The sequence below is a fragment of the Tamandua tetradactyla genome, chromosome 19 (assembly GCF_023851605.1).
Source record: "Tamandua tetradactyla isolate mTamTet1 chromosome 19, mTamTet1.pri, whole genome shotgun sequence".
Taxonomy (NCBI): domain Eukaryota; kingdom Metazoa; phylum Chordata; class Mammalia; order Pilosa; family Myrmecophagidae; genus Tamandua; species Tamandua tetradactyla.
This window is the reverse complement of record NC_135345.1, coordinates 66,829,686-66,843,015: the sequence shown is the minus strand read 5'-3', so window position 1 is coordinate 66,843,015 and position 13,330 is coordinate 66,829,686. Positions and strand designations below refer to the sequence as shown.

The 13,330-nt window shown below is 33.0% G+C and overlaps 1 protein-coding gene across 11 annotated transcripts in view; it reads left to right on the top strand.

Moving 5' to 3' along the window:
* EPHA5 (EPH receptor A5) overlaps positions 1-13,330 on the top strand; it is a 363,905-nt gene that overhangs the window by 181,709 nt on the left and 168,866 nt on the right. For 7 of the 11 annotated variants that reach the window (XM_077136996.1, XM_077136992.1, XM_077137001.1 and 4 more), the window contains exon 4: positions 12,527-12,682. The exons of the other annotated variants lie outside the window; for them this stretch is intronic. In XM_077136996.1, coding sequence (XP_076993111.1) covers positions 12,527-12,682 — 156 coding nt within the window. The remainder of the gene's footprint in view (positions 1-12,526; positions 12,683-13,330) is intronic. 11 annotated transcript variants of the gene reach the window in all.

Genomic DNA, 13,330 nt, shown 5'->3' with positions numbered 1-13,330 from the left:
CTAGTAGGACTCTTACAGACTGAAAATTAAGGCCAAATAGATGACTGTTTTTGCCAAATGAACTGCATTAGCCAATTGCTTTTCCTAATTCATAGACACTTGATTCACAAAGGGCGATGTAGATACATATATATTGAACACACTGCAAAATGACTTGAATCATTTTCATCTTAAATGTGCATTTTGGAGAAAACTGGCTTACAATTGCATGCGCTATTTTCTCTACTTTTTTTGTATGCTGTATGGAGGGGTCACATTTCATTATTTTTCCAAATGAGTACTCCATTATTGCAGCACCATTTGTTGATTTTTTGGTTCGTTTGTTTTCTTTCTTTTTTATTTTGCTTATTTGTTTTATATTGGGGAAAGCGCATGGACTGGGAATCAAACCCGGTCTCCCCCACCTGCAGGTGAGCATTCTACCACAGAACTACCATTGCACCCCTTCTCTATGGTTTTTATAGTCATAGCTATAAATATATTATGTCCTGTACTCAAAGTAGACTTTCTAACAAACACAAGAAATTCGGACATAAAATTTATTTTACTTTAAGGCACATTAGAGCTCTCAAGCAGTTATTACAGTTAATCTTTACTTTTAAAAATGCATAATTAATGTTTTAATTAAAACTCAAATTATATTCATTCTAGGAAGTGATTTTTTGAATTGGCTAAGGACCATGTTTTTCTTTTGTCATAGTTATCGATTGATTTGTAAAGAAAAATTATATTTACTATTCATTTATACTACATATCACGGTTTATTCTTTATTTGAAAGGTGAGCTAATATACAAGGCCCAAGAGAGCTAATATACAATGAGAAATATTCATAATAGAACACACTATTTTTACCTTGGCCATTAGGGCCATGACCCCAAACTAGACCTTGTAAAACTTTTTATAACACATATTCTGTTAGATGTTTTTGTTCTTTCATGGAAGGTTTATTGTATTCGTCAGAATATATCCTCCTTATGGTTCGTTGTGGAATTTGTTTTATGACTCTACAGACGTGACAACCTGATTCTAGAGAGAATGGATACTCAAATTCAATAGACAGGCCATTAACCTTTCATATAAATTATTTGATAAATCACTCAGGTTTTCTTTAAGTATTTAAACTGTACATTCTGTCTATCAAGGAAATAGACATCTATATTAACATGAATGCTGTTCACCAAAGCACATGTATCAGATCACAAAATAATGGACTAAAATACTGAATGTTGGTACAAGATGATGTCATATGTCATGAATATTCAGTTTATATCTTTCATCATGTTCTGTATAAAACAGTAATAAAGACTAAAATGTAATCAGATTTAATCAAGTCATACAAAAATTATCATTTCCTATGATGGGAGAAAAATGTAAGTTGGGTGCTTATCTACTTTTTATTTTAAAGGGAATATGTGCTTTAATATTAATAAGTAATTACTTCACATTTTGTCTTGGCTTTTTAGGGGGATGGTATCACCTACAAACTTTTCCCTTTTGGCTAAATTCCCATAGTCATTTCTTTCTCAAAATTATAGCTTTCAGGATTCTCTCTAAATTTCTAAAATTATTTTAATTACTAATTTTGTTGGTGAAGATATAAAAGTGTTAAATTTAGTTTGACCAATTAACACTTGCAGATATGTTGAAAAGAAATTTGCAAGGCATAATGCTAAGTTTTAGTGAATCTAAAAATAATTATATAGTAGTCTGTTTTCTCAATGTTTTATAATTTCAGCCATCCCCTGAATTAGCTTTAGGGCCATCACCTATCGTAGGTAAAATAAAAGAAAGTACTGGGGGCTTTACCATTTTAAATAAAATCATTTAATTTAATTCAACATAATTTCTATTTTCTGTTTTTCTAAAGAAGAAATTCGCTGAAAGCTAGACTTATCAATCATATGTGACAGATGATGCCTTACTTAAGAAGAATTTAAGTTGTAAAAGATTATTTTAAAGTACCGTTTGTTCATAAAACCAAAATGGCATAGTAAAAAAAATCCACTCATGGTATGTATTGATGTGGAGATTAACTCCTGTTCAAGTATGTTATTTTTGTTTGTATCTAAGAAGTAAATGGTAAGAAGAAAAGTTTGCAAATCGAGGAGATATGGTGCTTAAATAAAACATAATTTATACTAACTTTTAAAAAAACTTATGTTCTTTTAGAGGGTATTCATTTAACGATAGATGTACTTTTTAACAATACCCAGATATTTATCTAATTAAAATTTCTGAGATGGAAAATGCATAACCAAACATCAAAACATTTTGCACACACACACATACATACCCCCCCCACACTACTGAGGCACTCATGTCTGAATTATTTTACATGTATTTGTTTATGAGGATAAAATTTCTCAGCAACTTAAGTATTTCTTTAAACTACAGAGCTAAGAAAAATACCCAATAAAACTAATAATTAAAATTCTGGTTTAAAGTTGTGGATGACAATTTTGTTTTTGAGCCAAACTGTCAAACTATTAATTTAAAGAAAAAACGACCTCTGTTTCAAGAGATATCCATGGGCACTATTATTTATGATAAATACGCCACTAATATAGACTAATCATAGAAGCCTTTGAAGGACCATTGAAATTATGTGGCTTTTATTTAAATAGAGATTCAACTAGATAAAAATGAGATAGTAATACTATGATTTACAATTTCTCATAGTTTAGGTACTATGTGTCAGTCCATTCTACGCCAGAATAAGCATGCTGGAGAATTGTAGGAAGATAGCAGAGTAGGAAGCTTCACGGGTCCCCCAACTAGAATAACTATTAAACAGGCAGAAACTGTCTCAATCAACTACTTCAAAAAGGTGGAGTTCGATAGAACAATGCACAACATCTGGGGAAGAAAGGGAAGAGGAGACTGGCAAATTACAGTAAAGAACAGTAAATTGCTCTCACCATGTGGTCGTTACAGACACTGATCGTCCAATTCACAGCAGGCTGCAGTCAGGTCCAGCCCGTGGGGGAGTTGATGGTGCCAGACAGGGACATAAAAATCCACTTCCCCAAGATCTGGGATGGGCAGAGGCCAACTGCTGATCACTGCTTTTGATTAGCAACTTCATATCGCTGGGCACTTGGCTTTGAGGGTGACCATTGTTACAACCCACTCCACAGGTGGGGCAGATTGAGAGATGGTGCGCTTCCTCAGCGCGCTGAAAGATACTCGAAAGTTGCATTTTCTGGGAAGATGAAGAAAGTGCAGCTTTAAGGAGCCATGGAAGAACCTCCAGATGCCTTTCCTGGTCCTGCCCTGATCCCTTCTTCAGGGCACTTTGGAGCCACCAAAACTCCCTTTCAGGGACCCTGTCCTTGTTCCAACTGGGAAATACTGAGTTAAGAAATTCATCTTCCATGTTCCTCTCTCCCAGAACTTGCCTTCCAGATAACAGAAGCTCAGGTCAATGAAAGCAGTGTAAGAAAGAATTGGGACAGACAGCTTGGAGCAAAGGCTTCCCTGCTTTACATCTGGCTGTGAAATATCCAGGAGAGAAAGTCTGGCTCCTGGGAAGTAGACATTCAAACTCCAGTACATTGGGGACCTAATCCACTAGCAAGCTGAGAAAAGAAAAGGAGGAACCTGTACTTTTATATTTGCCTTGGGCAGACCTTCCTGATAGAGGATTAACATTTAGGAAAATTGATGACATATCACCAGCTGATTGCAAGCTCAAGAAATCCTTGAGATTTGCAAGCTCAAGAATTCACATTTTAAAATATGAAAATGTATAGTGTGCAACAAAATACTACAAGACTAAAAAGATGCAGGAAATGATGGCCCATCCAGTGCAACAGGATACAAATACAGAAAATCTAAATGAAGAACACAGGACTGAGGACCTATTGGACGAAGATTTAAAAAGTAAACCTGAGTATGATCAAAGAGATGAAGGAAAATACAGAAAAAGAACTGAAGTATATGAGTAAAAAAATGAATATTGGAATCTTAATAAAGCAACAGAAAAAAATGTTAAAGAACTGAACAGAACTACAGAATTGAAGACTTCAATAACTGGAAAACAAAATTCCCAGGAGGGCTTCAGTGGCAGCTTGGAGGTGTCAGAAGAATGAATCAGTGGATTTGAAGACATGAAAATTTAATATTCAGCTGAAATGTAGGAAGGAATCCATATAGACTTGATCATTGACACTATGTGATGCAACACTTCTACAAAATGTATGGATTTAGAATAATAGAATTTTGAAAGTAATACGATCCTAAACAATTTATAAAGCCATACATCTACTTTTTCTTTTCTTTATGGTTGGATGATGTTGTATTTTATAGATATATATTACTGAAGGTCTGCATTTTTTCAGTTAGTAGATAGACATATTGATATGTAGAGATACAGATTGAGATGTAGATTTGTAGGCACAATAAAACACGTGATAAATGCCATTTATAAATCATGATTTTGAGTACACGTTCAAAATGTATAGTTTAATATTAAATAACTTTAAAAATTTAATAAATATCTCAACATGTACCAGACAGCAAATAAAGAATTGCCACACATGATTGAGGTATTTAAAGGAAGCAGACATGTCTTAATCTTATTTTATGTGGAGTATACAGTAGAGTTCACAGCACATAGGTCTGATTCAATACATATTTTGAATGAATGGACATGTGTTTAATATATAACCCAATTATTTTTTACTATTAATTTATAAATATCATAAAATTTCCTTGGGTTACTGTTAATATTTGATAAGTCTAAATTTAAAAATCTACAATGGTAGAATTGTCGCCTGCCATGTGGGTGGAACCTGAGTTTAATTCCCAGAGCCAGCACATACCAAGAAAAAAAAAATCTATATTTATATAAATATATATATATATATATATTTAATGGATTTGTCATTATCTTCTTTGTTCTTTCTGATATTGCTATCTAAAATTAACATTAGCCTTATTGCTTTCAATCATATGAACTTCTAATTAGCCAGCAAACTCAGATTCTAACATAGGATCTTTGTGCTGTTTTTGTTTGCAAACATTTAAGAAATGTTGCTCATATTTTAGAGTTCTTAGTTTAAAATCAGTTTTAATTATGTCAATTTTTAACACAATGCTTAACTTTAATACTGAGAAGGCATTTTAAATGCAAAGGCAAATATGCTGTAATTATTAAACTTTGATCCAAAATATTGTTGGATACATTTTTGAATTGTAATTTTCTTTTATTAGGTTATGTTGTTTTTCTTAACAAACACAATATTTTAGTTCGAGCTAAATTATCTTGTGGGCATTTTATTTTGAAAAAAATCCATTAAAAAGCAAAATTAACTTATATCTTCCAATAATTTACATGACTGAGTTGTCACAAAAGCATTATTCATAGTGATTTTCTGACATCTTTATTAAGGTAGAATGGACTAAATTCAATAACTTTTTGGAAGGCAATATCTCAATACTTTAGACAATAATAGTCCTTGCCATATGTTCTGTAATTTTATCTCTTTTTCCTTGCATATATTTTTAAAGTGCTCATATAAGTTAATTGTACTTGGGAGAATTCTAATTCACTAAATCACCAAATCAGTGAATTTTTCTACACTATTTTTTTTTTTTTTTTAATTTCCAGAGTGGCCATGTTCCTGGAAAGTTGACTTTGAATTTTATGTGAATACATTTAGGTGTTACAGGATAATGTTTTTTTAAAAGGGTAAAAATCAGGAGTGTGTTAAAAATAATTTAATGTAGAATAGTATGATTCCAAATTTCCTGCTTAATAATATTTTGATAATTTTGAGGGTTTTTAAAAGTCCCTACCTAGATTATACAGTATCTTTTCATAATTTTAACAAATGGAAACCTCTATTCATTTGGATGGTGATGACAGATTTTTTCTGCTTAAATTCCAAAAACTTTAAGAAAAATTCTATTTTAATATACAGGTGGGTAGTGCTTACTATTCATACTTTCTTTTAATAAAAATAGATAACTATCTACAAATTATTTGAGTTGAATCTTTTATATCTTAGTTTCCCCAATAGTAAAACAAATACCATATAATGGGTTTGCTTAAACCACAGGAATTATTGGCTCAAGGTTTTGAGGCTAGTAGAATTACAAAATTGAGATGTCAGCAAGGGAATGCTTTCTTCCTCACTGCACTGGTGTTCATTAGCAGCCATCTAACGATCCTTGGTCCTTGGATTTCCTGCCATTTCTGGCAACGTACATGGCAATATCGTATCGTTTCTCCTCCTGGTTCTGTTGACTTCCTGCTCCTTTCTGTGGTTTTTTCTCCATATCTGAATTTCATTCTGCTTATAATGGACTCTAATAAACTGGATTAAAGCCCAACTGGTTTCAGCTGGATCACACCTTAACTGAAATAATGTCTTCAAGGGGTCCGAGTAACAATGGTCCACATCCACCAGAGTGCAGACAAATACAAAACCCGGGGTTGACAATGCTGTTCAGCACCCTGGGTCATCATGGATCTTTCCAATGATTCCACAGCCCTGCTACTAAATTTATGGACCTAATGTCTGTGTGTGTGTGTGTGTGTGTGTGTGTGTGTGTGTGTATGAGTTGTATTCTGAAATACTGGTTTTTATTGTTGGATTCTGTGATGACTACAGGGTAAATTCAGTATTGCATTCAAAGGTCTCCAAATTCATGGTTGCACACAAATTTTCAACTTTAGATCCTGTAATGTCTTTCCTACCCAACCACATGCTTTGCTTTTTATCCATGTTAATATCAATAAAGATAAGTAACATTTGTTCAGTGCTTACTGTATACCAGGACACTCAACTCTTTGCATTTATGTTACACCTCTATGTTACGTATGAGGAAATACAGATCTAAACTTTAAGCTTCTTAAACAAGTTTCCCATGTCACATATATATTAAATGAGAATTTATAAAAAGGTAGTTCAGATTCCAAGCTTATACCTTTGGACTGTAGAATGCCCTCCCCACCGTCCTTACCTCCTTGTCAAATTCCAATTCTATTATCACCTCTTCTGAGAAGAACTGACTATAGTTTCACTCATCAGATAGAATTTTAATAACTTTCACCTTTGAAATTCCCAAACAAATTTATTTACATTTCAGCATAACATGGCATTTTTTATATTATGTATAGCTGTTTACATCTTATTCATTTTTGTTTCTGCAGAATATAGACTCAACGCATATTTGTGGTGGGTTCTACAGGTCTTAAAGCATTGGGATAAAAGTTAACAGATTCCGTAATGCATTAATTTTAGTAACAATAATATAATTTATCTCACCATTTTATACCTGGCACTATAATATGTGATATGTATCGATAAATACAGGGATATATACAAACAAATACATACATTTGTATTCATATATGAGTGTGTGTGTATCATGTTTAGAATGAAGACAATGAAGGTAACATAAAACCAAAGACTAAAAACTAGATTTTATTAACATCTTGATTTTAAGTGATAAATGTGAGAGCTAGAGTATGTGTTATTTGCACACAACTTCTAATAGTTGTAAGTATAGATGGTATATCTTACTATTATTTTTATTTACCAGGACTTAAATATTTAAATAATGCAAGTTAGCTAGTTTTTATTGAGTCCCTGCTTTGTTACGTACACCCTGAGAAGTACACCAAAACACTATTTACTTATATACATTCCTGATGCATACATACTCAGTAAAAAGGATTGTGTTACATGTGATAAAAATTAAGCAATTTGCATTCTCCAGAATATATATTTGAATCGGGAGGATACGAATTTATAGACAAAATTATGACAAAAATCTTGCTATCTTATAAAAGATACACTAAATTAATGGTTGGAAGGTCTAAAACATGAGTAGGGAAAGAAAATATTATCATGGGGATCAGCATAATTTTCATGGAAAATGCAGCATTTAAAATGAGCCTTTAAGTATAGGTAGAAATAAAGACTACTAAAATTTTCTTACCTCCAGAGGATTGCCAAAATACTCTTATGAACATTTAAAAGTAGGATGCATATTTTTTTGTTACTGTTCATCTAACTTAAATCGACTAGCTTAGTATTTTCTGAATATTATTTAGCTACTTCACAAGTATCATGTGAAACCACTTTGCCCAAAAATAACTCTGCTCCAGAAGCTTCCGTTGTTTTTGAAGGAAATTTATCAAATTGGAATTTAGATAAATTTTACTAGTTACTTAAATAAATATTATTTGAAAATGTAGAAGGTTTGTTTTATTCTTTTGATTGTTATTTGTGTATTTCTGTTCCCCAATATGTAGTAGATTAATGAGTGCGGAGTCTAGTTTTTTCTCCCACCACAGTAAAACATCCCTTACCACAGTGCTTGACACAAAGTGACCACTCAGAAACTAACACCCACAGTGCCTTACACATGCTTTCAGATTAAATCCAAATGCTTCATCATAAACTACAGATCTTTTTGGGCGGTGGGGGTGGGGCTGGGGCAGGGGAGTGGAGGTAGGACTATCACTGTATTTTGACCTAGAATGCTTTTCCTGCTGAGGTAGAAGACTTCCTCCTGTGCAGAAAATTATAAGCAGATAATATGGATGGAGACATAAATTGTGGAAGGAGACCACATTTTAAGGGTTTTAAAAATGCTTAATTATGGGGAGACTTGTAAGCTATGCTAATGTTTTACAATAAATAATTGAAGTTCTCCAAAAAAGGGTGTGGTCACTTATTGCTGAGGAATATGGCAACAAGGTTACTGAAATCTTTAAAAAGATAACCAGTTTTTTTTAAGTGGAGGAGTGGATTATGCTAAGGGTTATTTAGGATGAGGAAGTAGAGCTCTATGTAGGGAAAAATTATTTAAAACATCATCTTCTGTAGGGGAACAGAGCTATTTGATAGTTGAAGGATGAATAGAGATCAAGTGAGATTTCGAACGCTTTGTTTTTTGTTTTTGTTTTGATTTGCTATGTTTTATTTCTATTGAAAATCTGTACAAAATTTTATTTGGCCAATGTGAATGAACAATAGACAGAGAGACAGCATTGAATGGATAGGACATATTTGCAGGATTAGTTTCAGATAGCAGAAATAGGAACTCAAATAAAGAGATTTCCCCCTGATAGATCAGGGACACATTTCCATTTTGACAGAAAGAAAGGTAGAAAAAGATGATTACATCTGCATAAAGGTTTGGAGATTTGGAATTAGGAAAATGAGAAAGTTCCTTCTGATGACTTCTATTTTCTCAGAGCTCAGGCAAATTCCTCAGCTGGGAATTAAAGAAAAGCTGAGCTTATAAGGAGTTTGAAGAAAGAGGAGAAGCTACAGAAGAGTACTGTCGATGTTAGGAAAGAAAGCTTTCTAAGGGAAATACTAAGTGTTTTAGGCACCATTGGGATTTAGGGCCACAATTTGAGAGCAATGAATAATTACGGTTTTGTGAATTTCTCTTTGTACCTCTACTTGGACTTACTAAACCACCTCAAATTAAGTAATGCCTTATACATTACTCATCATTTTCCCCAAAATATGCTTCATATCTAGTGTTCTCCATCAGGGAAAAATGACACCAGCATTTCCCAAAGCAGCATAAACCAAGCAAGCATGCTACAGTCATTCTTAGGATCTCCCACTCACTCATGTGACCCATATCAAAAAAATAGCATTAATTTTACTTCATGGCATCTTTTGAATTCCCCTACTTTTTCTCTACTATCATTGGTACCACTCTTAAAGGCAACAATGACTCTTTCTGAATCAGTGCAATAGAGACTAAAGGGTCAATTGCGGCTATGCTTGCCACTCTCCATTCAGTTACCTATTCTGCTGTGAAATGATCTCAGACACCACTTTGATCTTACTAGTTTCCTGCTTAAAACTTTTCAGTGGCCTCCCTAACTTAGTTTCCTATAGCTACATTATCCTCAACTTATTTTTTGTCAGAGGAATTTATTGTCATAGTTCTGGAGGTTAACATTCCAAAGTCAAAGTGTGGGCAGGTCCATGCTTCCTCTGAAGTCTGCAGGGAATTATCGGATCTATGCCTCCCTCCTGGATTCTGGCCAGTGGCTTGCCAACAATCCACAACATTCTCTGTCTCAGTTGTCACATGATGTTCTTCCCTCTGCTTATCTATGTCCAAATTTCCTTTTCTTATAAGGAAACCAGTAATACTGGATTACCCCCCCCCCCCAATTCAACATGGTCTCATTTAAACTTGCCTAGTTACCTCTGTAATGCCATATTTCAAAATAAGATCAAATTCTGAGATTTGAGGATTAAGTCTTCAACATATCTTTTATAGAGATGCAATTTAATCCATAATACTGTCTTTGCCAATAAAATAAAGCACCAAATACTTAAGAAAATTTGCAAGGTATCTGTGACCTGGAATCCTGCTCCTTGTCTAATCTCATCTCTGCCGCTTTATTCCTCATCTCTCTACCCTACAATTTTCTCCTGTTACTATTTGCTCTCCAATTCATGTGGCTCTTTGAAAGGACTTTTCCCTGTACAGCACTACCAAATTCTCACTCAAATTAGATAATTTTCCTATCTAAAGTTTCAGCAGGCTCAGCTTCCTGAAAGGAATGTTCTTTGACATTCCCGTAGAAATAATATTCACTCACATGGCATCCTGCTCTTCTCTTTCCTGCATATTTTTATATATAATTATTCATGGAGCACATTTAAGATTTATAAAGGCCTGGCCAGGTCTATCTTGTTTGTCTCTGTAACCCCAGTACCAGGAAGAGATTCAGGCCAACCGCATTTGCTGAAAACAATTTGTTGAACTATTGAACAGAGAAGTACATTTATCTACTTTTTAAACTTTTATTTAAGTTATTTTCAAAGCTCCCATGGAAGGTTAAATAGTAGCTTTTTTATGATATCATATAAAGTTTTTAAGTTAAAAAGTACTCATTCAAATGAAAAGAAATAATTTTTGTTTCATGAATGCTAAATGAATATGCAAACCATATAGATTGATGGCTCATGTCTCTGAAAGAAAACAGTATTTAAAGTGAGAATGGTTTTACTAAAAAGAATAAAAGAAAAAACTGGATAATATAGCTAAGTATGGTATTGGTTATTATAGCAATCCTATTATAAGAAAAGTAATATTTAAATCTTCTTCTGATTATTTAACTACAAGAATGTCCTTAATACTATCAAAAAAGCTCTTCTTATCTTTCAAATACCTTAACAATTCTCTCTGAATTTAGAAGAGCATTAAAGTCTGTAGTATCGCTATAATTAGATTTACTGAAGAAAGTATGACCTCATTTTTGTAAATTCCTGATTATTCATGGTGATGGCAGAAAGTCTTAGTTTGGATTACTAAAACCCTGAATCATTTATAGCAACTGAAAACTAGCCCCAATTCACTATGTCTATCAAAAATTTCAGTTGACATACAAGTTTGCCTTTGAGCTTAAGCAAATGTTCCTTGATGCTTGAATACATGTTCTTAAATATATGTAGTGAAGTTTGAATTTGAAAGGTTATGGAGTTGATTAACTTTAGATAATCTAAGCTCTACAAAGTTATTAAACCATCAGTTTTGGGCCATTCAATTGGCCCATCCTGGTCAGTCAAAATATTGATATTTGGCTTTATTAGCTTTTCAGGGAAAGAAGGGTACATATGACCAGGATTGGATGTTTTAAAATGTGGGGAACCCATAGAACAAAACAACTTACTTCATAAGCACTTGCATACTTGACCATCAACTTAGAAATACTTAAAAAATAATCAGAGAGCATTTACTTTAGAAGATTTTAAATGATTTAATTACAATTCCTGTGCCATGCTATTCATTCATTCATGCATTACATAACACTTTTTGAATGCCTACAGTATCCAAACACTGTGATAGATATTGTGAATATAAAATTGAATAATATAATTTCTACCCTTTATTGATCATTACTATTTGTATAGTATAGATATTACTAATATTAGAATGGTCTAATGTTGACTGAGTAAAAATCAAGTTCTAAAATGGAGTAAAATGTAAAACAAACGCCTAAAATCTGACCCTTTCTGAAATCAATATAGTATTCTCCCCAATCTAATAGAATGCGTTAAGCTTTAAGCATATAATAATTAGTTTATTCATTAATTTAGTATCAAATTTTTAAATACCTACTGCATACCATACCATCCTAGGAACATATGGAATAATTCATATTTCTTTAACATAAGTTGTAGCCATAATAGAGTAAATCAATACTGTACTCAAAGCTCCAATTGGTTTTAAATATATATAAGTAATTTCATTTTATAAATATAATTTCTCATATGATAATATTCATAAAAATGATAAAAATATATACATTCCAGACATGTTTAATTTAAATACTTAAATAAATATTTAGTTATCTGAATGATGAGCCTGGTATTTATAATCCAGAAGCTTATGAAACATTTTTGAAATTGATGCAAGGATGTGTGTTATATGTAATCTGTATATACAAGTCAAAATAATATCATTATTCACAAAACAAGCACAGCATCTGTTCCAGGGAAAAGCTTAGTCTCTTATTTCTTTTGACAGTGTGCAGACCTGGGTTCTTCAAAGCCTCACCTCACAGCCAGAGCTGCAGCAAATGTCCACCTCACAGTTATACCCATGAGGAAGCTTCAACCTCTTGTGTCTGTGAAAAGGATTATTTCAGGAGTGAGTCTGATCCACCCTCAATGGCATGCACAAGTAAGGAAATCCATGGATATTTGGTGATACTAAATTTCACCAGTTTGAAGAAAGAGTATGATGGAGCCTGTTACATCCTGTTACCATTTTCCCCTAAAACAGGCATAATGTTTAACTTTCCCAATACAGTTTTCACTAAATTTCAATCTCCTTGGAAAAGGATTGAAAATTTTAGTCTCTTATCACTCACTATTAGAAACATTCATTTTCCCTAATTTCATATTCAACTTCGGAGATATGGATATGGAACAGGTCCTTTTGTTGTGAATTTTTTAGTGTCCATGATTGCCAAACGTATGACTTTGTATAAATCCACTTCTCTGTTCACCCTAAATTTAATTATTATTATTAATAGGATTATTATTATTTCTCCCTAAGCCAGTTTCTTAATCACATAAACATGCAGTAAAAAGCACCTTCACTTTCTAGTTCTAAGCTTATCCACTAAGCTGCAAAGGCCAGTAAGAGTGTTATTTACCAAAGAACACAGGACACACTTAACGTGGAGAATTTGTGGCTGGCAAATCAGATTCAGGTCAAATTAAAATGAAATTTTTAGCCAAGTTTTTTAAGAAGTTGCCATATTTCACTTTACTGAGTGTTCTTAACTGTTATTAATAACCTATTTGCTGCTCATAAAATCAGATG